We start from the raw sequence: 27,287 nt of genomic DNA on the forward strand, positions 1-27,287 counted from the left end.
ATTCTGTAGCCGACGGTCCGGCAGTAAATAATTTGTAGCGGATAGAATAATTGTGGCCGACGGACTCCTTCAGGAAGGTTCGGCGGTAGTATTTATAGCCCGTCTGGGATCATTGTAAATCATTATTCATCTACTATTGCGAATACTATTCTGCTATTCATGTTCATTGTTTGTATACGTTTAATTTCTTTACCAGGACGGTAAACAGTTACAACAATGAATTGCAGGGAAAATTTAGTAAGATGTATATCCCTCATTTTGATGGATCAAGAAAAACAACAGCGAGAGCTTAGGTGCAAAAACTTAACACATATTTCCAATTGAATCCCTGATGGAAGATGAAGCAATCAAATATGCAGCCTTACATTTAGAGGGGTTGGCACCATTGGAAAATAACATTGGGTCATGATCAGATCAGCACATATGCTACCTTCACTAAGAGACTCGTAGATAGGTTTGATTCTAAAGATCCTCAACTTCATCTTAAGGATTTAACCCAGCTTAAACAAACAGAGATAGTGGAACAATGTATTTATGAATTTGAAAATTAGCAGTCCTAGTAACTGAGATTACAAAGAGACAAAAAACTATGATATTCATAGATGGGTTATCTGATGCTCTCAAAGGTTGGGTCAAATCCCTAAATCCTCTCTTACAGACTGTTGGGTGGATATTTTGCAACCGACAATTTTGGTTAAAAATTCAATTGCAAAATAGGATGACCAGCTATAGCGTGTGAGACAGACTCTCTCCTACCTTAAAGGGAAGGCTCCCCCTTCTCACTGTTCCTTGAATCAACTCAAGGTAAGCAAGAATTCGAGAGATTTTTATCAAATGGGTGTTACCAATATCCTTTCCTCTTATCTTTCAAGAAAGAATCCACTTACTCGTAGAGCGAGTAATGGGCACGTAAATCTCTAACTACACTTCTATCAAGAGCTGAAAACAGTGATACCGATAAACCTTTACTAACTCAAAGGCTAGCTAAAAATGTACCGGTTTGGCTCTAAGTCTAGTCGTACTTCTATATGGAAAAACTTTACAATTAGGGCACAAAGACTCCTAAAAGTAAGACTACTTAGCTATTTTGCTAATTAAGAGGAAAATATAAGCTATAGACAGAACTTCTAGCTATACACTTCCACAATTGCTCCTGGTCAAAGCTCTAGCTCTAATTGCTTCTTAACTCTTTTCTATTCAATTCACGAAAGACAATTATCAATAACACCAAATAACATGAATCAAAGACAACTTGGATGAATTATAGACAAAGCTTACAATTCACACAAATAACAATCTCACTTAATCAAAGTTAAGTCTCAAATGCTCCTTTGTATTCACTTTCTCTCAAAATAGTGCTTACACAAACAAAGTTATGCTGGCACAATTTCTCTAGAGTTCTCTTGCATAAAAGATAATGATGATTTTACAATGAGGGGGCACTCCTTTATATAGGCAAAGAAGTTGAAAAAAAGGTGGAGGAAAAAGTGGGAGCAACTCAACCAACTTTGACTTAGTTTAACTACAGAAGAAAATAAAGGGTTACATGCAACTGCACGTGCAATTTGCATTACATCTTTTCAAGTACATGTAACTCACATTACATGTAATTACACATCTTCATGTAATACATCCTCTCCAACTACAAACATGAAAGAAGAAGAAAGAAGACAAAAAAGAAAGAAACAATTCTATGGATTATTCTGAAGGGCCTTGTACTTGACAATGCAATCCCAGATGATCACAGGATTGAGAGTGCCTGTACTTTGTACCGTTGCATTCACGTTGATAATCCTGGTGTTGCATCTTTTGACAACCTCTAACTTTGATGAATTGTCTATTGTCATGTGGAAACTTGATGTGATCCAACTTTTCTCGCTCAAGTTATCGTGAATTCTCCTTTTTAGATTGGTACATTTTGGATTTTCTGACACTTTGAAAACCTTCTTGATGTAAACTTGGAACACTTTCCATCAGCACCTTTAACTCTGTTGGTTTTTTTTAAGTAAAGTGCTTGGCACATGGGAATGCGTGCAAATGGAGATTGCTGATTTCCAAAATGTGACTTGGGCTTTCAAGATGTCATTTTATGGAAATGGATTACATGTAAATGCATCATGTAACAAGGGATGAAAGATGAAATAAAAAGCATGGAAAGATGCGGAAACAAGTATTTTCTCATGAAAGTGTGAATGCATATGGAGAGATGGAAATGGAAGCGAAAAATGAGATTACATGCACGTGCGGATGGTGAATGAGATGAAAAACATGTAATCGCATTTGTCGGATGAGATGTGAAGTATTGTGACATGAAAAATGGAAGTGGAGTGTGATGATGCTATCGCATGAAATGAAAAGTGGAGTGAAGTGAAATGTGCTCAAGTTCTTGGGAAAGAACTTGCAATTTCTTCCAAAATGGAGGAAAAACCGAAATGCAAATAAACAAAACACAAAAGCAAGCATAAAACAAACACATGCCTTTGGTCTTAAACTCAAACATATCAATATGCAATGCACTTCAAAACTCAAATTTTAAATTGTGAGTTGGGAAAGAACCAACAACATGAAAATGAATAAAAACTTCATATCTAAAAGAAAAATGCACTTTCCATGGCAAAGATTTTCACAAATAGCAACCATCTAGTAATTTCATGCATAAAATCAGCAAGATAAGCATGAATTAAATAACAAGGAGAAAGAAGTCCACTTACGTGAAGATTAAGTGCCAAATATGAAGGAAAAAGATGCTCCAATGCTTGAAAAATTCTTCAAAAATGGTAAAGACTCTTTCCAACTTTGCAAATTTGAATGGGAGAGGGCAGCAAACAAGGGATTCTTGTTACAAGATGCCAAAACGTGCCCTAAAAACACTCCATTTTCCAACATTTTTGAAGATTTATGCTTGCAACACGTTTTTGGTAAAAAATACGTTTTTCTTCATGTTGCAAGATCAAAATATTTTGATCATTAAACTTCAAAACATGAACTCCAATGCAATGTAATCCCCAAAAGATGCCAAAACGATTTGGTTGGGAGGAAAAACATGTATTAAAAATGGATTTTTTTGCATATTTCTCCAAAAATGTGATCCATTATGAAAGTTTCAAAAACATTTTTGAGGCAAATGAATCCATTTTTGAAGCAAGAAAACTCATTACCATGCAAAAACATTTCAAATGGAACAAATCCTATGCAAATCCATTGACTCATCGAGTAAAACTCAAGTTATGAGCAAAAATGAAGAAATTTTGGAGTTTTTCTTCAAAAACATACCCTAGGATTGATCTTAAAAAACAAATTTTCAGCATGTTAAATTCACTCTTGATGCAAAGAAATTCATTGCCAAGGGAAAACGTCTTGAATGGAGAAGATTTCATCCAATTCCACCAAGAAAATCTCAAGTTATGAGCAAAATCGGGCTTTTGGAGGCCAAATGCATGTTTTCCTTTCAAAATCAGACTTTTTGGGATGCATAGCATACTTTAAAACATGCTTTCCTTCCAAATCGGACCTTTTTAGGTGCAATGCATGTTTTAAAATATGCATCAAGTGAAAATAGGACCTTTTTGGGTGCAATGCATATTTTAAAATGTGCTTTCAAGTGAAAATCGGACCTTTTAGAGGGGAATGCATATTTTAAAATGCATCTCACTTTTTAGATGCATAAGCATAAAAACTCCACTTTTCATGTCATGGCATCAAAAAGGTCCACTTATGGTGAACTTTTGATGTAATGACATCAAAATTGTCCACCAAAGTAAACTTTATATGCAATAGCATGTAAAAAGTCCACTTTTGAAGTTTTTACATGTAATTGCATATAAAATGTTCACTTATGAAGCCTTTAAGTCATTTAATTCATTTAAAATTATAAAAATGTTAGAAAATGGGTCAAAAACAATATTTATTTATCATATTATGAAATATAATACATAAACATCATTTTAAAGTAACATTTAAATAAGCATTTGATTTTTAAAACCAAAAATTAAAATAAAACTATATAGTTATATAGTTACTTTAAGTGAAAAATTAAAAAGTAACTCAACTTACAATTATAACATAAAGTGCACTATAGTCACTTTAAGTTATAAATTTAAAGTAAAAGTAACTTAAAAACATAACAAAAAAGTCAGTGTAATGTTATATTTTTCAAAAAGTGAATGTCAAATTGAAAATATAACATCATATTTTTAATTCGTGTTGTTGCACCTAAAATGTTCACTTTTGAGGCACTAAAACGGGCATAACTCTTGACTGAAAACTCTGATTGACCTCTAGGTTAGACCGAATCGAAGGGAAAAATGAAAGGCATGACATGAGCAAAACCAAAGGACTAGAAACTAACAAACGCAAACTCAAAAGCAAAGAATGAACTGTGAAGGCTTCAAAAATTAAGCAAAAGCTCGACAGAAAGCAAAACAAAAAAGACTTGATGAAGGCCTTCTGTAGAACAATTAAATATTAAATTTAAGCTTAGAGAAATGTGAAACTAGCTTGGAAAAGTTTTGTGTTGTTTCCAACATTTTGTGATGACAAAATGCAAGACAACACAGACAACCATTTAAAAGCAAGGGATTGGAACCCTCTTCAAATGGGAACCCTTTAAAGGACCACCACCAAAACTTGATAACGACAAGAAACCTTTTAATAAAGACATGCCTCCTAGAGCCAGGATAGATAAAAAAGAATGTGATGCATTCTGAAGGAAAAAGTTGTGTTTCAATTGTAAAGAGTCATGAGCACCAGGTCATAGATGTTTGGGAAAAGGGAAAATTCATTACATTGAGGTAGTATCAGATAGTGAAGATGAGGAAAACATAGTTCGAAATCTGAAGCAAGGTTATAAAACTGCAGAACTGGCCCAGGAAAATATACTAAGGAAAGGTGAAATAGCATCTATGACAGGCACTCCGCACTACAATATTTTGAGAGTAAGAGGGGTTTTACAGGGACACGAGTTATTGTTATGATTGATAGTGGTGCTACTCATAATTTCATTGATAGTGCTCTTGTTAAAAATGGGGCTTACATACAGAAAAACATGAAGGATTTGATGTCCAAGTAGTAGGTGATACTACTTTAGTAAGCACACATAAGGTTCCTCAAGTAAGAATTACTCTTGGTAACTATACAGTAACAAATGATTTTTATGTGATTGATTTGGCTAACTCTAATGTTATGTTGGGCATTCAATGGTTGGTAACTTTGGATAAAATGCTCACAAAATTTGAAGCGCATGGAGTTTTCTTTCAAAATTAATGGGAAAAAGGTAATTCTCAAGGGAATGTCAAATGGTGGACCCAGGGTCATCTCTGCTAACAGGATGGAGACTATGTTCCATCATAGTGATGCCACCTTGTCAACACAATGTTTAATTTCCACCAAGGTAACTGGCTTTGAATCTAAACATTATCAAGATGATTTGTTGCACATTTTAGATTCACATACTGTGGTCTTCAGTGATATACCCCCAAGAGTAGCTCTGGATAAAGGTTTTGAACATGCAATTAAATTGGAAGGAGCAAAACCAGTCATAACTACTCAATACAAACATCCTAAGGCATTTAGAGGTGAGATAGAAAAGGCTATTAAGGAGTTGTTGGATATGAGACATATCAGACCCAGTTTGAGTCTGTTTGTTTCATCGGTAGTACTAGTCAAAAAGAAAGATGGGACCCTACGCATGTGTATAAATTATCATGCCCTCAATAAAAAGACCATAAAAAACAGGTATCTGATTCCCCGAATCGATGATTTTTTAGATGAATTACATGGTGTTGTGTATTTTTCTAAAATTGATTAGAGGTCAGGGTATCATCAAATTAAGTTAAGGGAACATGATATTCATAAAATTGCTTTCCATTGCTATTATGTTCACAATGAATTTTTAGTCATGCCTTTTGGACTAACAAATGCTCCAGCAACATTTCAGTCTTGTATGAATCATATTATTAATAAACAGCTGAAGAAATTTTTGTTAGTTTTCTTTGATGATATATTGATTTACAACAAGACTTGGGAGGAACACTTGAGACATATTGATAAGATTTCGGGTATAATGGAATCACAATTTCTTTATGCTAAGGCCTCTAAATGTGAATTTGGTATGACAAAAATTTTATATTTGGGTCACATGATCAATTCTAAAGGTGTGCAAGTACATGTAGAGAATATTAGAGCCATTTTGAATAGCCACCTCTACAAAATCTTTCAGATCTAAGAGGTTTCCTTGGCTTATGCAGTTATTACAGGAGATTTGTTAGAGGGTTCTTACGACTTGGAGCACCATTGATAGATCTCACAAAAAAGGGAGCATTCATGTGGACTAAAGAAGCACAACAATTTTTTGATAAACTCAAAGAGGTAATGAGTTCTTGTCCAATACTTGCACTTCCATATTTCAATCAGCCTTTTGTATTAGAATGTGATGCTTTTGGTGAAGGAATATGAGCATTTTAATGCAAAATAAACATCCTATAGGTTATGAAAGCAAGAAGCTCAATAGTGGTGAAAGATTGTATTCAATATATGATAAGGAAACGTTGGCAATTATGCATGTATTGGCTAAATTTTGATAGTATTTAGTTTGTGGTAGATTTGTGGTTAGAACTGATCATAGCAGTTTAAAATATTTCTTGAGTCAAAAAGATTTGAATGACAAGCAGCAGAAGTGGATTAGTGAGATCCAAGCTTATGATTTCAAAATTGAATATGTTAAAGGCAAAAACAAGTGGTTGTTAATGCATTATTCAAGAAACCTAAATTAAATGTTATATCAGGGATAACAACTGATTGGAAATCTCTTTTATTAGTAGAATATTCTAAGAATGCGTTTGCATGTGATTTATTGGATGGGAATATACAGGATGACAGATATAAGATAGTGAATGATATTATTTACTAGAAGGATATAATCTTTCTTGTCCCTAGTTCCAAATTGAATTGGAGAATTATGCAGGCGATTCATGAGTTACCTTTGGAAGGATATCCAAGATATTTTAAAATTTACAAGAAAATCCGTAAACAATTCACCTAGAAAGGGCTTAAGAATGATGTATACGCTATGTGAAGGAATGCATCACATGTCAACAGAATAAAGCTTACCTATTCCAAAACAGAAGTGGGAAAGCATCTTCATGGATTTCATTACTGGTTTACCCAAGACCTAAGGTAAAGACTGTATTTTTGTTGTGGTTGATTGCACATTCCTTTGCTAGCACTGCAGAATTCACAATAGTTTAGATTGCCGAACTTTTTTAAAAGAGGTTTTCCACTTACATAGTTTACCAAAGAATATAATCAATGATAAAGAACAGATTCTTGAGCATCTTTTGGGAGGAATTGTTCAAGTTAACGAGTATAAAGTTGAACCACAACACTAGCTATCACTCGCAAACAGATGGGCAAACAAAAATTGTGAACAAATGGCTTGAAGATTATCTTCGCAATTATGTGGTTGGGCACGAAAAAGCTTGGATCTAATGGTTATATTTAGGGGAATATTGTTTCAACACAACATATCATATGTCTATCGGTATGACCCCATTTAAGGCTTTGTATGGATATAATGTTGTATCTTTTTGTTTATCTTGCTTTTGACAATAGTAGTTTTGCCCAAAGCTCAGAACTGGCTTCAAGAAAGTCAAGATAGTTTTAAAGCACTCAAGGAAAACTTACAATCTGCACAAAATCAACAACAAAATTATGCAGACAGGAAATGTACAAAGCACAGCTTTGATGAAGGTGAGTTGGTGTATCTCAAGTTACAACCCTATTGGCAGTCTTCACTCAAATGCAGTAGAGCTGAAGAATTGAAGCCCTGTTTCTATGGGGTTTATCAAATTATCAGAAAAATTGGCACACTTGCTTATAAACTGAATCTCCTAGATGGCAGTCACATACATAATGTTTTCTATGTTTCTTGCCTCAAAAGGGCATTGGGCAAACAAATGATAGTGTCTGAAGAATTACCACCTTTAGATTCAAAAGGCAAATTGGACACCATACCTGAAAAGATTTTGGATGTACATGAAAAGCAGTTATGTAATCGAACCATCATGGAATATTTAATACAATGGAGGAATTAGCCTGTGGATGATGCTACAAGGGAAGGCAAACAAGTACTCCAACATCCTAATTTACAGTTGCTTGTGGGCAAGCAACATGGGGAAGGGGACATTTGTAATATGTCTCCTGATTGTCTTAACTAAGACAATTAATAAAGTGCATATATTAATTATTTTATATTAGTGTCATATGATTAAAACTAATTTAAAATAATTATTTAATTAAGTTTGCAAAATTACGTTTGCTTTCTTTAGTAAAGGGTGGAAGTTGTTCAGTTTACGAGATTTCCCCCTGAATTCCACATTAAATAAGACAAGGCACTTAAGGAACAAACAGAATGGGAAGTGAATATTTCATTAAATTGGTCAATAACCAAGGATAGAGACGGACTCCTTTCGTCAACCTTTACGGTCTAGCCTAGTGGAGACAGGAAGATTGTTTGCCAAATCTGGTGAAGTCTTATTTGTGCAGGTTGCTCTTGTTAGTGCAGTCAAGGAATTATTACGATGTATCACAGAAAGTTATCAAGTTGGAATAAGGCGGGTTGTATGAATAGAATTGCTTTACGGTGGATAACAGAGGTCTCCGGTTAATAATAAAGCAGAGATATACAGGTGCCATTTGTTAGTGATCATAGAAGATAAATTTGTCAATCTGAATAGTGTCCACTTTGGAATTGAAATCTTTCCTATATTCAACATGTGCTATTGTCCAGAATAATGTATGTCCTGGGATTGGAATAGTGTATTATCCATCGTATGGGAGTGGAGTGATTAGTAATAGAGCGTTGGGTCTTCACAATGTGACAGGTGGAACGGGAACCCTTGACTGGGTGGATTTTATGTCACAGAAGGTGCGTGAGACATCAACAGGCATCATCCACTTACACAGAGAGTGGATGAGGCATCAACTGGTGTTATTCAAATACATAGCTCCACAAATTTATCATTTAATCCTCACTATATTGTAATTGATTATATTGGAAATAATAACTATTGTTCCAATCAAAATAGTGAACTCAAACAATGAATCAATTATCTCTAATTGAATTGTTTCCAGTCAGCCTATTGTTTTAAATCAGTGTGTCAATTTTATTATGTGATATATCTGTAAATCAAACCAGTTAATGTATTTCTGTTGTTTGGCAAAAATGAGGAAAGTATTTTTAAGAAATTCTTTGGAATTTTATATAGCAATTCCTTGGGATTTTACTGTCTTCTAGTTGTACATTAATCATCGAGCCTCCATCAACAATGGTGATTGTCAAGTTCTTTCCCCTTAGTTCCATGTAGCTTACCACATTTTCACTCAATGTCTTTAACTTCAAGATATGAAGAGGGAAGGTTGGAATAATGATACAAACATGTGGTTTTTTTACAAGAATCTCTCACTCTTCTTCTATAGACCAAGTTGGGTGATTCTAGTTAGTTTCCAAGAGAACACGTCAACTGAGAGCATATATAATAGGGGGACATATTATGTATATCTAATCAGCCCTATATCTTATCACCAATCATGTTGGAGTAGTTATGACATATAGAATTTTTCCTTTGATGAAGAATTCAACCTTTAGTCTAGGTCATATGATTGTCAAAGTGAAGAATCAATTGATTCATTTGCATGTTGTGAGGCTTTCTACCCCAAAAATTGTTTCATACTTTCTCATAAATTCCTTTCCTAGTTGATTAGCTGATACCAAACAGCATGATAGTTCTTACTACAAGTCAATACCAAATTTGGGTACCAGATGCTTGGTGGGAGACCTCTTGCAAGAAAGGGTATTGGAGAATTTTCTTTCAATCATAATTGATCTTATACTTCATCTTGTCATAGGTTCGACCACAGAATAGTATAGTTGGTAATTCTCTGGAGAGTTTAAAGTTTTAGGCAAGGGTGCCTGAACTAGGGTAAATTGGCATGGATGATGTAAATCATTCATGAAACTCCCTTGAGAAGCAATGGGATACTGTGCAAGAAAAATTGGTTGTAAGACAAGGTGGCACGCTTGCCTCAAGTTATGTCATGGCAATGAGATGTTTTGGTGGCTATGACAGCTTTCTTATTGTTTTCCTTTCTATTGGCATCTTGAAATCACGACTACAATATGATATTGACGATATATATATATATATATATATATATATATATAGAGAGAGAGAGAGAGAGAGAGAGAATGCTAGGGTAGTCAGCATTACTACTTATTACTTAATCACCAAGAAATTCTCTGGAAAGCTTATCTCTTGGTGAACTTGCCTTCCAAGTAAAATGCTCAATACTTTAACGTGTTCCCTTTTGTTCCCCCTTTTGGTGAACTCTTAATTTTTTAATTGTTTTAATCTTTCACTTTTTCTTCTTTTCTTCTCTGTAGACATTTGTCCACTTTTATGTAATGTTCCCAATTTTTATTCTTTAATTTTTGCTTGCTTTTATTCTATAGAAGTTGTTGATATCTCTTATGGGTGAAAAATGCTCCTTTATATACTTTGTTATAAGAAAAGGCCTCTTTTTGTTAATTAATTTTAATATTATGATTAATATTATTATATATAATTATATATAGCTCAATTTGATTAAAAATAATATTTTATCTTTTATATAATAACTTAAATATTATTTAATTTTTTTAATTCATTATTTTTTTTATTATTATATCAATAGTCATTAACAAGGTCATCGGGAGATGGGGAAATTTAGAGGTCTTCGGTACTGGTACTAGTACCAGTACGGCAATTTTTCGAAAATAGGAGACGTGGGTACTTGGAGATGGCAATTTTTTTTTTAAATAGTTTAAAGAGTCTAATACTAAATACAAAATTTGAAAATGGTAATACTGTAAAACTAAAAGACTAAAGTAAATAATAATAGTAATGTTACATTAATATAGAGCCAAATATTTCAAAACTCACATAATCACCATATTGTATCTCATTGGTCTTAATTTTTGCATTAAAAACATTAAAATTGAGGGCTAAAATACATAAAATTATTTAATATTATATTTCACATTTATATTTTATCAGTAGACTTCAAGGAGACTTCACTTTTTGGATTAGGAGACTGGGAGACTTCGTCATGAAGTCTCCAATCTTTTTTGAGGTCTCCGAAGATGCGAAAAGTCTCTGAGACGTGTCTCAGTCTCTGAGACACAACTTTTAGGGGGGAGACAAGGTCTCCCTGTAACCATGGTCATTAATAATGTTTATTGAGACCATTTTGGCCGAAAATGCTTCTTTCCTTTGTTGGCTAATTTTTCTTTCCATTTCTCCTTTTCACAACAAAAAGTCATCTTCGTCAACTTTTCAAGTTGCTGGAAAAGCTTTGTTCAAGTGCCCACTCAATGGCTTTGTTCTAAAACTTAGTTGTCTACCAAAAAGAGAAGTATCGGTCTTTTGTTTCAGCAAAATTATAAGTTTGCAAACTCTTAAGTTTTCTGATCAAAGCAGCCACTGATCGCCGGAAATAGCTTTTTGATTTGAGAAACTTCCTCTTTGCCAAAAAGCTTGTTTGTAAAATGTAATGTTCCTGATTTTTATCCTTTAATTTTTGCTGATTTTTTATAAAAGTTTATGATATCTCTTATGGGTGTATAATGCTCCTTTATATACTTTGTTATAAGAAAAGGTGTGTATTTTGGTTAATTAATTTTAATATTATAATATATAATTATATATAATTAAAATTGATTAAAAATAGTAGTTTATTATTTTATATAATAATTTAATTACTTTTTAATTTTTTTAATTCATTAATATTATAATTATTATAATATAATATATTAACATATATATTACATTATATTGATATATAAGATTATATATTCATTTATTATTATATTAATAGTCAATAATAATGTATATTGGGATCATTTATTTGATTCAGTAACATTATTATTATGATGTAGTATATTATGTGATAGTATAGTATGGTTATAGGTATTTCAATATTAGGGCTCATGACAAGTCTGCCCTTCCTCAAATTCCTTGCCCTCAAGCAATTTCTATTTCTTACTTGACATATTCTAACATAACTTGGACATTATCCTCCTCCATTTTAAATCCAAAATGGATTCATATGCCTTGATTATTCTAGGTTATTAAGATTATCATCGTACTCACAAAATCATGAAGTATGAACATGCACAATGTATACACATTAATGCATGAAGACAACGAAGTAGACACAAAGTATACACATTGATGCAGGAAGACATGAAGCAGACACAAAGTATGCACATTGATGCAAGAAGACATAAAGTATACACATGAAGACATAAAATATGATGTATAAACTTCAAAGTATATTATTTATCTCTTTAATATGCTTATTTATCTACATGGTCATATTCCTATAGTGAGTGTTCAGATTATTATGCTTGGCCATGGAAATAATCTACTTGAGGCTCCCTCATGAGCAAAGCTCATTTTGGGAATCTCTACCTCAACGTGACCGAATTACTCCCTTCTCAAAATCCTTATTCACTATAAGACTTCGAGGTAGGTGGATACTTGGAAATACTAATGTATGTAATATTCACCTACATTGTTATGTTCCTATAGTGAATGGTAGAATTATTGTGCTTGGTCACAGAAACAATCTACTTGAGGTTCCATCATGAACAAAGCCCATTTTGGGAATTTTTGCCTTAATGTAACTGAATTATTCCTCTCTCCCATCACGAACTCCCAATTCACTCTAAGATTTACGTAGACGCTTACACATGGGAGTTGAATGTTGAACCTCAGTTGACTTATATATGTTTGATCTCGGCTAATAATTAATTCCTCTTAATTTTTGTTTCCTTTCTCTTTAGGATACCACTTTTAATGATCTATTTTGGACCAACCTTGATTTGTTCTATAAATTCACCTTTCAAGGTTTGAAATATATTGAGAGATTATAATTTGCAATGTTTCAAGAGATATTTGTTATATGAACTTCAGAAAATTCCATCACTTTTCTCATTTTCTATGGTTATTCTTAAGATGGTAGATTTATTGTGCGAAGGTCGCATGAAACAGACTACAAGCATCATCCCTCAAGGCCTAACCCTAGTATTGGGATAATCCATCATGTGCTCGAAATTACTCCGCCTCTCCCTTCCACAAATTCCTTACCCTAAGATACCTTTGCAATGGATAAGAGATAAGTTCTATGATCTATAATTGCAATACCTCTTGTGATGACTTCTTCTAAAGGATATAAGATCCTCTAGAAGTCAAATCTTGATTAATCATATTTAAACCAACTTGTAAGTATCATCACTAAACTCTGTTAGAAATTCTAGATCACATCCACATTCCCCCATGTATCAAATTACATAATGGATGGTAGATTTACAGCTGCTCAAGTTTGAACATGGTCTATGTGGAGTTCTCTTGCCCCAACATGAGCGATTTTCTCCTTTCCCTGTGCACACTCTCTATCTAGTACATAGCTAATACAATAAGTCTTATAGATTCATCCATAAATGATTAATAATATTAATTATATATTAGACTCCCCTCTTAAATGCCCAATTATAATCATATATTTTCTAATAATGATAATAGTATTATCAAATAATATTGTCTCTATTCTCAAATATTATCCTATTCTTATTATTTAAAATGACATTCTTATTATGAATTTTATTCCATTTTATATTCCTAAGAATAACATTAGAAATTTCTCCCATAATATTAGCATAACTTTATAAATATATTATTTGAATTGATACTCCTTTCAACTAAATAAACCATACTTGCCTTTTACTTTTACTCTGGTAGTATATAGGATCTCATGACAACTGATCTCTATTCTTTGCAAATGGATCGAAACCTAATGCTCTCCTATCTTCACTTGTGGTCTACGTGGCATAGTGATTGGAATGTGAGAGTTTATAATTTATTCACCCTTTCTTCCACAATCGCTCCATGTCATCCTCTTGATGCTGCTTGGCAAACTATAGGTAAGTGACTCGTTACAAACCACATCAGAGCCACTAAGGTTGCTCTGTTTGCAGCATTTAGGATCCTTACTTTTATGCATGGAAATCGCTACGTTTTCTTTTTTGGTATTTAATGCAAATGTGGTTCAATTATAAACATAGTGCATAGTACCATTGTTATTATACTGAGGCACATGACCGATGAGCTCAAGATCATATGCTAACAGCATATTCCTTTTTGTTTCCCATCTTTAATCTAGTCGATTGTCATATTCGTTAGGGGATCAAATTGAGGAGATTGAGGGAGCTATCAAGGCTCTCAATAATGATAAGGCCCCGGGCCCTGATGGTTTTCCTGTTGAGTTTTATAAATCTAATATCAGTTGGATATGTAAGGATCTCCATGACTTATACTCTGAAGCTTTGTCTATTGGCTCCTTGGGACAAGATGTTAATAAAGGGATCATTAAGCTCCTCCCTAAGGATGGAGATAAGACCCTCATTAGGAATTGAAGGCTGATTACCCTTCTTAATATGTCATATAAGATTTTGGCTAAAATTATGGCTCTTAGGTTAGTCAATATTCTTCCTAAATTTGTTAACTCCACCCAAACTGGTTTCATCAAGGGTAGATATATTCTTGAGAATCTCATAACTAGTTGGGAAGCCATGGAGTGGTCTAAATGTTCACACCAAAACTCAGCCATGCTTCTTTTGGATTTTGAGAAGGCTTATGACAAGGTTGAATGGAGGTTTATTCTTATGATGTTAGAGGCCTTCAGTTTCCCTCCCTCCTTTTGTAATACTGTGCAGGTTCTTCTTAGTGATGCTTCTGCTCAGGTTGAAGTTAACGGTGCTCTCTCTACTCCTTTTTCTCTAAGGAGATCCATTAGACAAGGGTGCCCTCTGGCACCATCTCTTTTTGTGATTGCTTCAGAGGCTCTTTTCTATATTCTTAGAGATAATTCTTTATCTCCTGATGTCAGAGGTATCTATTTGCCTAATGATGAAGAGCTCATCAACTGCCAGTTTGCGGATGATACCGTGTTGTTCTTTGAGCTTTCAGAAAGCAATTTTAAGGCTTTGCATTATAAACTCGATTTTTTTTGTTCTATATCTGGGGCTAAAATATCTAATGCCAAATCAGTTTGTTTGGGGTGGGATGTGCAGCCCCCGGATTGGTTTTCTAAATACAATTTTCAATGGGGAGGCCCCAATAAGATCACTAGATATCTTGGTATCCCTTTCTCGGTGGAACCTACCCTCAAGGACATGTGGTCATGGGTTAAAGAGAAGATTGATAAGAAGCTTAACAAATGGCATAATAGGGCATTATCTCTAGCAGGCAGAATTCAAGTTTGCCAGAAGATGTTGTCCTCTTACACCATTTACTATTCCTCTACCTGGTTTTTTAGCAATTATCAAATTGCTGAAATTCAGAAGTCCATCAGACAATTTCTTTGGTCTGATGGAAAAGGTAACAATAAAATTCATTCTGTTAAGTGGGCTTGGTGCCACACTGACAAGGCCCTTGGGGGACTTGGGCTAAAGGACTTAAGAATTCAGGGTATTGCCCTATCTGCCAAATGGATTTTTCAATCCATGGAGGGTTACTGTCCTTGGAAAGTGTTGGTTAGAAACAACATTGAGAGGGGTGTGCCTAAGAAAGCCAAATCCTGGACTAATCTCCCCTTTTGCGACCTCATTATTGGTAACTTTCTTATCATGGTCCAAGGCTCTGCGGTTTTCAGATCTATTTGGAAGGCTTGGGAACATGTTAGGAAATTCATCACTAACAAGGATTTTCATTGTAATGATCAACTCCATGGTGAAAGATCCATTTGGTGGAATCTTCACCTAAATGGTAAACTTTTGGCCCTTACCCAAGGGTGTTCTGCCAAACTGTGGGCTAAGAAAGGTATTAAACAGTTCATAGATCTCTTTGAGCAGAATCAAATCACTCCTTGGGATGAGCTTAAAAATAAATATAATATCCCTGATTCCCATAAAAGAACTTATAACATGATTGTTCAAGCTATTAATGGTCTTCCCACTATATGCCATGTTGATTTTCAAAGGCACCTTAATTGTAAATGGCCTGGTGGAGTTGTCACGAATCTTCTTAAGGCAAAGAATATATACAGAATCCTTGATAGTAATACTGATATTATTGATCATGTCAATGCTGTTTGGTACTCTTCTTATGATGCTGATGTTTGGAAAAAGTTCTTTGATATCTTGTGGAAGAATTCTGTTGAGCCTAAAATTAGATGCTTTAGATGGTTAGTCATATTGGACAAGTTGCCTATTAAGAGAGATTTATCTAATTCTGATTTTTGTAATTTATGCAGAGTTCTTGAAACTGGTAGACATATTCTTTTAGATTGTACTTTTGCTAAAGAAATATGGAGAATGTTTGGCATTGTTTATCCTATTGATGTTAATATTCTTGATATTATCACTGGTCATATTAATGGTCTTCCTAAAGATACCAATTTATTTTGGAACATATTGTCATCTAACATTCTTTGGCAGATCTGGAAGTGCAGGAACGAGGAAAGGTACCAAGGTAAGCCAAGGGATCTTACTGAGTTTTTTTGAAAACTCATTTTAAAATTTCTTTGCAGGTACAGGCTACTATGCTGATCAAGCGGGAAAAGATGAGAAGGTTCCTTCATGATGGGCATGCTACTTTTTTCTACTATGAGCTGAAGCATGGATACCAATGGCGTAGAACCCTGGATGATCTGCAAGCTTTTGAGCAAGCTTGCATTAGGCTGAATAGAGAAATCAGTAAGAAAGTGAATGCTAGAAAAGAAGATTTATTCAGGCTGATGCAGATTCAAGAACGTAAAAGTGTTGTTTGGATGGAGGGTCCCTTAGGTTGGACTACTTGGGTGGTCAATTACTATGATGTTCTTAGTTAGATAGTCCTCTTTTTTATGTTGTACAGCTGAGTCTGTTCTTCCTTAGTGAGGCTTGGCCTCCTTATTGATTTTTGTGGTGGTACTTTGGTTGCTTTGTATTTTCTAAAACTCTTATATCTAATAGAAAAAATTAGTATTCCCCAATAGTATGTGTTTTGATCATATCATTCCCTCTTTAGTCCCAACGGGGGGTTAGAAACAGTTTGATTGCATAGGGCCCACATCACCTTAGAAGGCCCATATTACCTCTTTCTAAGGTCATGTGGGTCCCTGTCTTCCTGCGGTGGCATATGTGAACTTCAATAAACTGGTCTTCTTTTATAGCATAGCTTCAGCCCTTATATCTCCTATCCAATCGTCCCTCATCTCTTTGTCTTGACAAATCAATCGGGTCTTCTTTTATAGCATAGCTTCAGCCCTTATATCTCCTATCCAATCGTCCCTCATCTCTTTGTCTTGACAAATCAATCAATGCTCAATACATTAAGCATAAATTAGGGTATTCTCTACAAAGACTTGTCGCTCCCAGTGTACATTGGTGATTTGAACATTCATTTGGTAGCCATTCCCACTACAGAAATGTATTTTATATCTCGATTAAGTACAATGGATTTAACTTCATTCACATTTCTGTTCAGCTAAATATATCCATTTCAAGTAACTTCGTCACCACTACTCTTCAATTATTATATTTATTTATCCGTATTAACTAGTGTTCTGATTGTCAACTATACTCATAGCTCATGCAAGTGTGTTTATGTCAGAACTATGGTGTAGGAATGTGGGCATTCTTTTCAGCTATCCGTATCAAAACTTGTAATCCAACCACAAGATACTAGTGACGTGTTTCATACATATGGAGATTTGTACAAATGGACTTCTCTGTTTAATCTATGCACAAATCTTATCAGGATTATTTGCATATACCGCAGCAATCTTCGGAATGGATATGTCGACATCAATAGGGAAGTCACAAAAGTCTATTTTTGGAAATACCCTCTTAGTTTGAAGGCTTCATCTGAGAAGATTATACCTTTGTCTAAATTCAATTTTACTGCATATTCTTTTGACTTTCATCCAACCACACCAGTAAGTTTCCTGAACCGTTCAATATTTGGTTGTACTGAATCCGAATGTGTTTATTGTTTTATCGAAGGGGCTTCAACGATGACTTCTTATTTGATGAAATGCTTAATCGCTTGATTGACTTGTATCAATTAATGCATTTTCTTGACTCGATAATTTCATGGATTGAATAGACTGTGTTATTTTTTTGATCGATTATGATTGATTGGATGAATTCAAAGAATTTCCTTTTCCTTGCCGGTGAATGCTGAATGCATCCCTATCCTTTTTCTAATATCTTTCCGCCACTGATAACCGTCGCCTACATTTTGTTATAGCGACTATGTTTTTGTTTTATTTTGAGATAAAAATTCATAGTCAGAGATTTTTTCCCACCTTATAGGATGGCAAGATCATGTTCTGATACCAGTAGTAATGTTCTGATTTTTATCCTTTAATTTTTGCTTGCTTTTTTTCAAAAAGTTTTTGATATCTCTTATGGGTGTATAATGCTCCTTTATATACTTTGTTATAAGAAAAAGTGTCTTTTCGTTAATTAATTTTAATATTATGATTAATATTATTTATATAATTATATATACTTCAATTTGATTAAAAATAATATTTTATTATTTTATATAATAATTTAATTATTATTTAATTAATTTTAATTCATTAATATTGTTAATTTTGACATATATCTATTACATTATATTATATTGATAGACAACATTATATATTCATTTATTATTATATCAATAGTCAATAATAATGTATATTAGGATCATTTATTTAATTCAGTAACATTATTATAATGATGTAGTATACTATGTGATAGTATAATATGGTTATAGTTATATCATTATTAGAGCTAGTGACAAAATAAAGAATAAGGCAATTAACTGACCAAAACTTGGGACAATATTCAGTCACTTACCAGACTCATTAGTGCTTTCTTTAGTTACATTTGACACTTCTGTTCAAATTACTTTTTGAGCACCCCTTTTGGTCTATCATGTCACTATAACTGCTAATCACTTCCTAGGTGCGGATTTGTGCCACTTCCAACTATTTACAAGACATGTAAGTACCTCACTTTGCTGCTCTTGCACCTGAGGGCTGATATAGATCTCTGCTTATGCACATACCCTTAGCAAACAAGTAAATATTAATGACAGATCACTCAACGCTGAACTCTTGTCATCAGGCTTATATAGATATTACAACTTGAGAGATGTACTTGCGATAACAAAAATAAAGGATCTAAGCATTAAAAGTTTCATACGAGTGCAACAAACATTCAACCCATGAGCTTTCAATCTCATCCATTTTCACTGTCCCAAGCATCTCACATGTAACTCACCTAAACAACTCCCACCTATAAAAGCGCAATGCCACTTTCAGCACATTACGAACACCAATTCCCAACTTTTAATCTTTGGTATTGGAGGTATATAAAGCGAAGTTAGAGGTTTGCACAAGCTCTACCTCAGAAAAGGGTTCACATGGCCTAACTTAGAAAGTGTGCTCTGCCATCTTCTTCATTGTGTTATTAAGCAAACACAAAAATTGAATTCACAACTCAGTATACTTCCCAATGGAAATGACCCGTACCCTCTCATTAAATTATGCATACTGTGTATTGATCCAGACTTCTAAATTAAATCTCAACTTCCAATGTTATCCTGATATAACAAATGAGATTGCAACAATATGCTGCAAACAACATTTGATAGTTTTCTTTCTTTTCTAAATTGATGCATCTGCTGATACTGTGATAAGTATCTTTGGTAATGCTCCAGGCTAGCAAAATTCGAATATATCTTCTGTTTGGGATTTTTCATTTTTATTAGAACATTAAATATAACTTAATAAGAGAGGCTTTGATGTGGTCAAATCCTAACTCGGATTAGGTTGATAAATATCAGTAAATTTTCTATATTTATCTTTAAAGGAACAAAAAAGAAAACAACTTGCACTCTTTTGCTGTCACCATTTTTCCTCACTTATCAGTTTCTTATTTACAAGTTTATGCACCTGATATTATGAAACTCTCAAAACAAGGCATTATCTTATTCATACCGCACATGATTAATACTTCAAAATAAAGGATGTGACTTTTAGATCCTTTATCGAAGTTTCTATAACTACTTAGCCAATCACTGCCCTGGAAATCCCATGAGACAAATGTGAAGATTAACAAGAGCCATAACTCCATCTGACATTTACCAAGTCAAAAACAGCTGTAGGCATAAGACTTCAAGCTTGCTTCGTGTTTTATTTTCTAGAAATGGAAACCTAGATTAGTCAATCTTCTAAGGCGCAAGACCCAAGAAAAGAGTAAATATAATCTGCAATAAGCTGGCTAGGCGATTGTATCTCAATAACATTTGTTGGTGAAAAATGTGCTTTAGTCTGCAAATTAAACTGTTGATTCTACGTCACAACCTGTTTCTTTAATTGTCAACTAAGAGAGTTTTGTGTTTCTCATCTTTTGCTGGAATTGAAATTCAAAGTCATTTTTTGTAATGAAACTGGCTATTGTAAGAACTTGGTTTATGATTCATTTTAGCTATTATCAATGAAAGGACTTATCAGTCTCTCAACTCCTATTGCAGGCAACTTTTATGGAGAGGTTATTCAGCAAAATATTTGATTCATGATAGTGTCATCGAATATATCAAAATGAATAATCTATATGGAGTCAAGGGTACAACGATATAGATTCAACTGTGATAAGCACTGTAGAAGACACATTCTTTTGGGTCATGAATATTAATACTGATTTCATATTGAAAGATAATTGTCTGGATTGGAACCAAATTTGTATAAAGTTCGGGGAAAAAAAAAGTGCGTGTAATAGTTCTCTTCTTTCTTCTTACTGGAAGGATGGCTTGCATCCTGACACAAACTTTCTCTACTTTATATAAAGTTGATGCATATGTGTACCTAACCATAGGCTGTATGAGACACACACATATATATAGGTTTATTATAAAAGAAACTAATCTGTACTTAATCATAATCTTATATTTTTAACAGGCATACAAATCATAAGCTATACAAGACACTCATACAGGCTGCTTGTAAATTAAATTCATTTGTGTGAACCAATAGCCTTGTATTTTAAGGGATATAATCAGCTGTAGAACAAAGATAAGATAAATATTAAAATTCATCAGTCCTAGTCTCTAATTTTTCTGCTGGTTTTAATAAAAGTAAAATAATTTTAATTTAAAACTAGTGTTTTTGTTTCATTCTTACGAAGTATATAATGATGTACTCAAATTATATCTTCAAAAAACAAATTAGTTTATATTCACCCTAATTTATGAGCTTGTATTGAATGAAATTAGAACAAGGCAGTTTTTATGGATTTTGATGGACTGTTATGCTAATAAGTATTAACTGGATGAGCTTATAATTTACCTATTTTCTTTGTTTTTAAGTACCCCGTAGCTTTCTTGTGAATTTTTTTATGGATCTGGGGTAGGAAAACCACATAATCAAAATTTCATTAAAAAAGTTCAAGTTTGTTCAAAACGTTTTTGGAACAATTTTCTCTTTATATTAAATCAAACCAGTCTCCTACTCCATTTCAGAATCATATTGAGCTTGCAATCAATTTGTTCGCTATCTTACTCTTCCATTACTATCTATGCATTGCCTGTAGGATAATGGGAAAACAGCAGCGCAGGTTGATCCCTGAATATCTTATTTTATAACTTACATTATTGAAACAAATATTGCAAGGCTTTTGTTTCAAAATCATAAAGCATTATTTCGATTCTGAAGTTCACATGAAGGGCGAGAAAAGAGTAAATAATTCCTTAGACACACTAAGGCTCAATATGTTGAATGACTGCTTTGGGGCTTTATTCACAGATCCTAAATGACGAATAGGTGACTGAATTTTCCTTGGACTATTGAGTAAGCCAATAAATGTGAGTGAAGGAATATTCTAGTGGAGTCGCTGACGTTGCCTATTCATCACATGTTACAACAGTGTTTTAACTATTCACTATAGCCATGATATTCATCATTGATATCGGATAATGAAGACTGAAGAATATTATAGTTTTGTCAGACCCACCATACTTTAAGGATAGTTTCATCGTATAGTTTATTTTTTGTTGACATCGATTGGTTTTTGTCTAAGTTGCCCGCCCGGGTTCAGTTCCAAGTTTCAAGTTCAGAACCGGTTTGCAAGTTCATCAAAATTTTGGAAAGGAGTTTGGGTTCGTTAGGGTTCATTGGTACAAAAATATGGAAATATGTGTATATATATGTGTGTGTGTGTAAATATTTATGAAGAATGAGTTAAAATTAGAATGTGGCATAGTAGCATATACACATTTAAACAACAAAAACAATTAAACTTATAATCATATAGATCATACCATCATATAGTTCAATTCATAGTTGGAAAACTCGCCAAAGCCAAAAACTCCCCAAAAGTTTAATTAGGAAAAACTCGGCCATTTTTTTAAAAAAACTTGGGAACTTAAAAAAACGCTAAAATTTAATTCAAAATACGTTTTTTTTGCAAATTTCAATGAGATGATGCATCTAATGAGTTCATTATAGAGAACACAAAAGAAACAAGCAGGAGTTTAGATATATATAAATGCATAGTGGGTACAAAATCTCATTCTCATGTGGAATACTGTTGGTGGGAAGCATAATAGTAAATAGTTTGTGTCAAACTAGAAGTAAAAACATTATTACAATCACATTTTCCTCTTCCTATCTCTACTAGCATACTGCAACTCTCTATTTTACATAATATATAAGGGCTTTTTGCCTTTGGTTTTTAACAAAAAAAAAATTAAAGAAACTCACTGATTTTTTGCAAAAACTCAGTGATTAATCATCGGTTTTTTCTATAGCGGAGTCGCGATTAAATCTGGGAAAAACTCGCCAATCCCAAAAACTCGATGATTAGTAGAAACTCGTTGATTATTTGGCAATTATGCCAACTATGGTTCAATCAACTTCAACATCAAAGATTCAAAACATTATAAATATCAAGTATCATTGTTTCACGTTCATTGTTCAACTAATGGAATGAAAATCAGAAAAACTATTAATATTCTAAGTTTTTCAATTTTCTTTTTCTCCGGTATTACTTGAGCCAAGGCCAATGAGATCAGCAGTAGAAGCAACAATGGTATTGACAATAAAAGTCATCAAAGTCATCCATTGTAAGCGGAGTAGTGGAAGCATCCAAGTTCGCAATCTTTGCACCTATATCCCACTTCTTTGTCTCATTCTTTTTTTTTTTTTCTTGTGCAAAAGAAGACGCAAGTTGTTATGCACAAATACCAGGTTCTCTACTTTTTTTCATTGCAACCTATTGCGCTTCACCGAGTGGATGAAAAAATAGGTGCTCCAATTTCTTTTTGATGCAGAAGAACTGGCAACCTATGAAGACAACACAAGGTAAGAAATTAATTTAATCTTATAGAAAAATCAAAATCACTTTCTAGTCATGATTATTTTGAAGATAAAGTGAGTTATTTTTTTAAAAATAAATAAAACTTACTTGTGATATGATTTTGATTGCAAGGGGTTGCAATGTTTGGAATCTTTGGCCATGGAGGTACCACCAACTATGAGCATCCTTCTTCAACTGATGACAAAGAGCATTGTTACTTAGACCTCTAGCATTCACAAACTCTATGAACTCATCCATGGTTGCATTCCCTTTTCTCTTTTACTTTTACTTTTATTGTTACTGAATTTTCTTATCGTGCATCCTTCTCTCTCTTCTGTTGCCTCGATACTCTTCAATATATTTTAACACGATTTCTTTTGGTAGAAGAGCACCTTTTTTGCCAAGGCATTTTTTGACTCCTCTTCCAATGTATCCACACAAATGACCTACCACATGATAATAAGAACTATTTCTTTCTACACCACAACCTCGACATCTCCAATGGAATGCACCACCTCCTGGAAGGGGTCTTATATTGTCTACAAACTTCCATAGAGGAGAATCAAAGTTGGGTTCTATTCTTAGTTCAGTATTGCCTATTGATGAAAAGGTAGATGCCATTCCTTTGCCTATTACAAGAAATTATATACATGTTCACAATTTATATGCAAGGAAATGACAAAGTCTGAAAAAATGGAAAAGGACAAAGATTCATAGAGAAATGGAAAAATAAAAAAACTAGAACAAAAACAATAGCAAATGGAATAAGATCTGAGCTTTTCCATCCATTGCAAGCTTGCAAATGTGTATGAATGATGCACAAACATTTGAAGAACACCCACAAATCAATCTTCAAACTCTTTGCAAAATCGGATGCTTGATCAAAAACTTGTGTGCTCTTTCTTAAGACAAAATAACTTCCTTGGAAACATAAAGTGACAATGAGGGACCACCAAAAGCAACTCATAACAACTTTTAGGGTTGTGAATGCTAAAAAAATTAATTTTTGCCCAAAAAAGCACTTTCTAGCCGTTCACGGGGCCCAGTTCACTCGAGTTCGGACTGAGTTTGAACTTTTTAGTGTTGGTTTGCCCAGGTTCGAACCAGATTTAACCCACAACAAAAAAATTGAACCCTACCCCAACCAAGTCTGAACCAGACTAGAACTGCGTATCGGATAGAACATTTCCTGGTGGGGGGAAGGAGGTAACATGGTAACTTGGGATTTTGTAAAGTCATGATTACAAATTAATGTCTTAAAATCCAATATCTATTAGCACCATTTTGCCTAAGATTGATTGTAAAATAAGATTCCAACTAAGTTATCAATGAATGATAGTCATCACTACTAAGTATGTTTAGAATTGTTTATTGAGATAGGGTAATAGAGGTCTTACACATCAAATGATCTAATAATCTTGTTTAAAAGTGGAATTTTCCACTCAATTTGTTTGTCTTATAAGATCAAATAATCTTAGGTTTTATATGCTTATGTTAATTCGTGATATAACAATTTTCCCTCAATTCCCAACCACATGTAGAGGTGTGATGCAACCTAAATTTGTTAATTGTCAACCAACAATGTCTAATGATTATTGTAACCTTTATTTATACCAAATTTTAATATCTACGTCTGAGTGTGTATTTTGATGGAAATAGAGTTGACACTAATTGTATGGAAATAATTTAACCCTATAGGAGGGAATTTGAGGATCTAGGACCTTTTAATTTTGTTATTGAAAAGGTTGTACTCATTAGTCTACTAAAATATTGCTTTTTGTTGCAATATGTTGAGCGGTATAATTAAATTGGTTAAAATAATCTTGCTATTGTACATACTTCCCTCTTCTATCTTTGAAACATGATCGTTTCTTTGAATATTAAGAGTCTAGTACAATCATTTTTATAATGGAATGGTCTAAATACATGAATTTTCGATGAAAAATTTCTAGGCATTCCACTACTTAAATATGTTTATGATATGAACTTCATTTTCTATCTCATTCAACAAAGAATTTGAAAGCACATTCATCTAGGAGTCATTTGTCTATTTTAATGATAAAACGGAGAAAGTTGCCTCACGCATAATCAAAAGCGTCAATGGGCCACAAAGTCTCTTATTGTTGGCACATGTTGTGTAGGAAGATTATTGATTTTCTCTTTTAGCTTTTCGATTGCTATGACACATGTTTTCCAAAAGAATATTTTTTAAGTCATTGAAGAGATTTACAATCTATACTTGCATTTGGGTAGAAAATGTTTACGTAATTTAAAATTTATACGAAAATTAATTTTTTTTCCTGTCAAATGGACATCCAAAAGTCAAGGCCTTTTCTTTTATACAAGGTTGTTCTTCAAGAAGGCTATTATAGCATTCCTAAAAAATTATAGCTACTAATACACCAGTAGATTTTATTTATAGATAATACAATTTTAGCATTTTCTTTAAATATTAGAATTGTTTGTAGATGAATAAGATGATCAAAGGTGGGACTATATATATATATATATTTGAATACTTGGTCAATGTATTATTGGATATAAGAAAAAACATTCATTTGTCCAAATGACATAACATTTCACTCAAAATGTACAAAAGGACAATTCAATGTCATTTTATTTCTATTTGTTTTTGCATCTTGAATTTGGAAAAATTCTCATCCTCCAATCAAATTGTGATCCAAGTATTTTGTTTTGACAACCTTTTGTATTAAATGAGTTTTATTTAAAATAGTATAAGAAAGGCTATGTAATTTCATATAAATGCTTGTAATTGACAATATACTTTTTCTTCCTTTATTTTTGTTGAATTGTTATGACTCCTTTTTGTGAGTGTCATTTTTCAAAGGATTAGCCTATTTCTTGAGTCTCATAGGCTAATGGAGTTGTTCAAAGGATCCAGTTGGTAGAATTGGAGGTTAGTCCCCATTGCGGAGATCAATGATGTTCAGGATTGCTCTCTGTTTCAGTCAAATATGCACATTTACTATTTAAAGTGTTTATTTTGAGTGAGAAAGAGTTTTTATCTTTAACAGGGCACCTGGACGATTTTCTAGCAATATGGAGTTGTGGTGACATGACAAATGTTCTAGTTTGGGACTTACTATTTATAGTAAGTAAAACCTTGATCAATGTTATTTTTAACAGGGACACTTGGACTTGTGCTATGCGCAATGATCGACTCATGCATTAATTGGCTTAGTTACAAGAACTTACTATTTATAGTAAGTTAGGGATTTTAGAAAGGGAAATTTGCTATTTGTTATTGAGATGGATGCACAATAAATACAATGGCCAACTCCTAGGTTTAGTCGGAATCAAGTAATAATGATCATTTTGGAGTTATGGCATTTTAATTAGTAAAAAAGTGCTTTACAATAATCACTTGAAAAGTGCACATGATTAAATGCTATTTTCAACTTCTTTTTTAAAAAGGGGGATTATTTAATGATTATAAAGTTGAATTATAAAGTATGTATGAAGAATAATGTAAAGTGTCATTTAAAGGGAGATATAAGTGATTATTAAAATACACTTTATATTATTTTGTTGTACATCTAATGGAAGGAAATATAATAAAGTATTAATATTAAAATTACAATAAAAGCCCATATGATAAGTTATATGGAGTGTAAGCTTGAAGCTTTAGGGAAGCGAGAAGTGAAATAATTCTTATTGTGCATTTGAGAATTTGGTTTGTGTCTTGAGTTTGGAACTTTGGACCCAAGGGTTTCAGAATTAAAGAACCTGGAGAAATTTTAATTCCTAGAGTTGTAGCCATTTAATTTGGTGAAGTATCCAGTGAATTTGTCATTCAAATAACCTTCATTCAGGAGTTCAATTTGTACCTAAAATTGAAGAA

The 27,287-nt window shown here is 33.3% G+C and overlaps 1 protein-coding gene across 4 annotated transcripts in view; it reads left to right on the top strand.

The window, feature by feature from the left end:
• The window catches only part of LOC149538180 (nicotinamide/nicotinic acid mononucleotide adenylyltransferase-like), a 254,735-nt gene extending 228,102 nt beyond the window's left edge, over positions 1–26,633 (top strand). For 2 of the 4 annotated variants that reach the window (XM_089799559.1, XM_089799557.1), the window contains one exon: positions 20,607–20,992. In XM_089799559.1, the coding sequence (XP_089655685.1) occupies positions 20,607–20,651 (45 nt within the window). In that variant the 3' untranslated portion in view covers positions 20,652–20,992. Of the gene's footprint in view, positions 1–6,245; positions 6,367–20,606; positions 20,993–26,572 lie in introns of those variants that run through there. The other 2 variants (XM_089799556.1, XM_089799558.1) reach the window with 2 other exon arrangements.
• Positions 26,634–27,287: the final 654 nt, after the last annotated feature.

The sequence above is a fragment of the Cupressus sempervirens genome, chromosome 9 (assembly GCF_028749045.1).
Source record: "Cupressus sempervirens isolate cs-2001-9-10 chromosome 9, ASM2874904v1, whole genome shotgun sequence".
Taxonomy (NCBI): domain Eukaryota; kingdom Viridiplantae; phylum Streptophyta; class Pinopsida; order Cupressales; family Cupressaceae; genus Cupressus; species Cupressus sempervirens.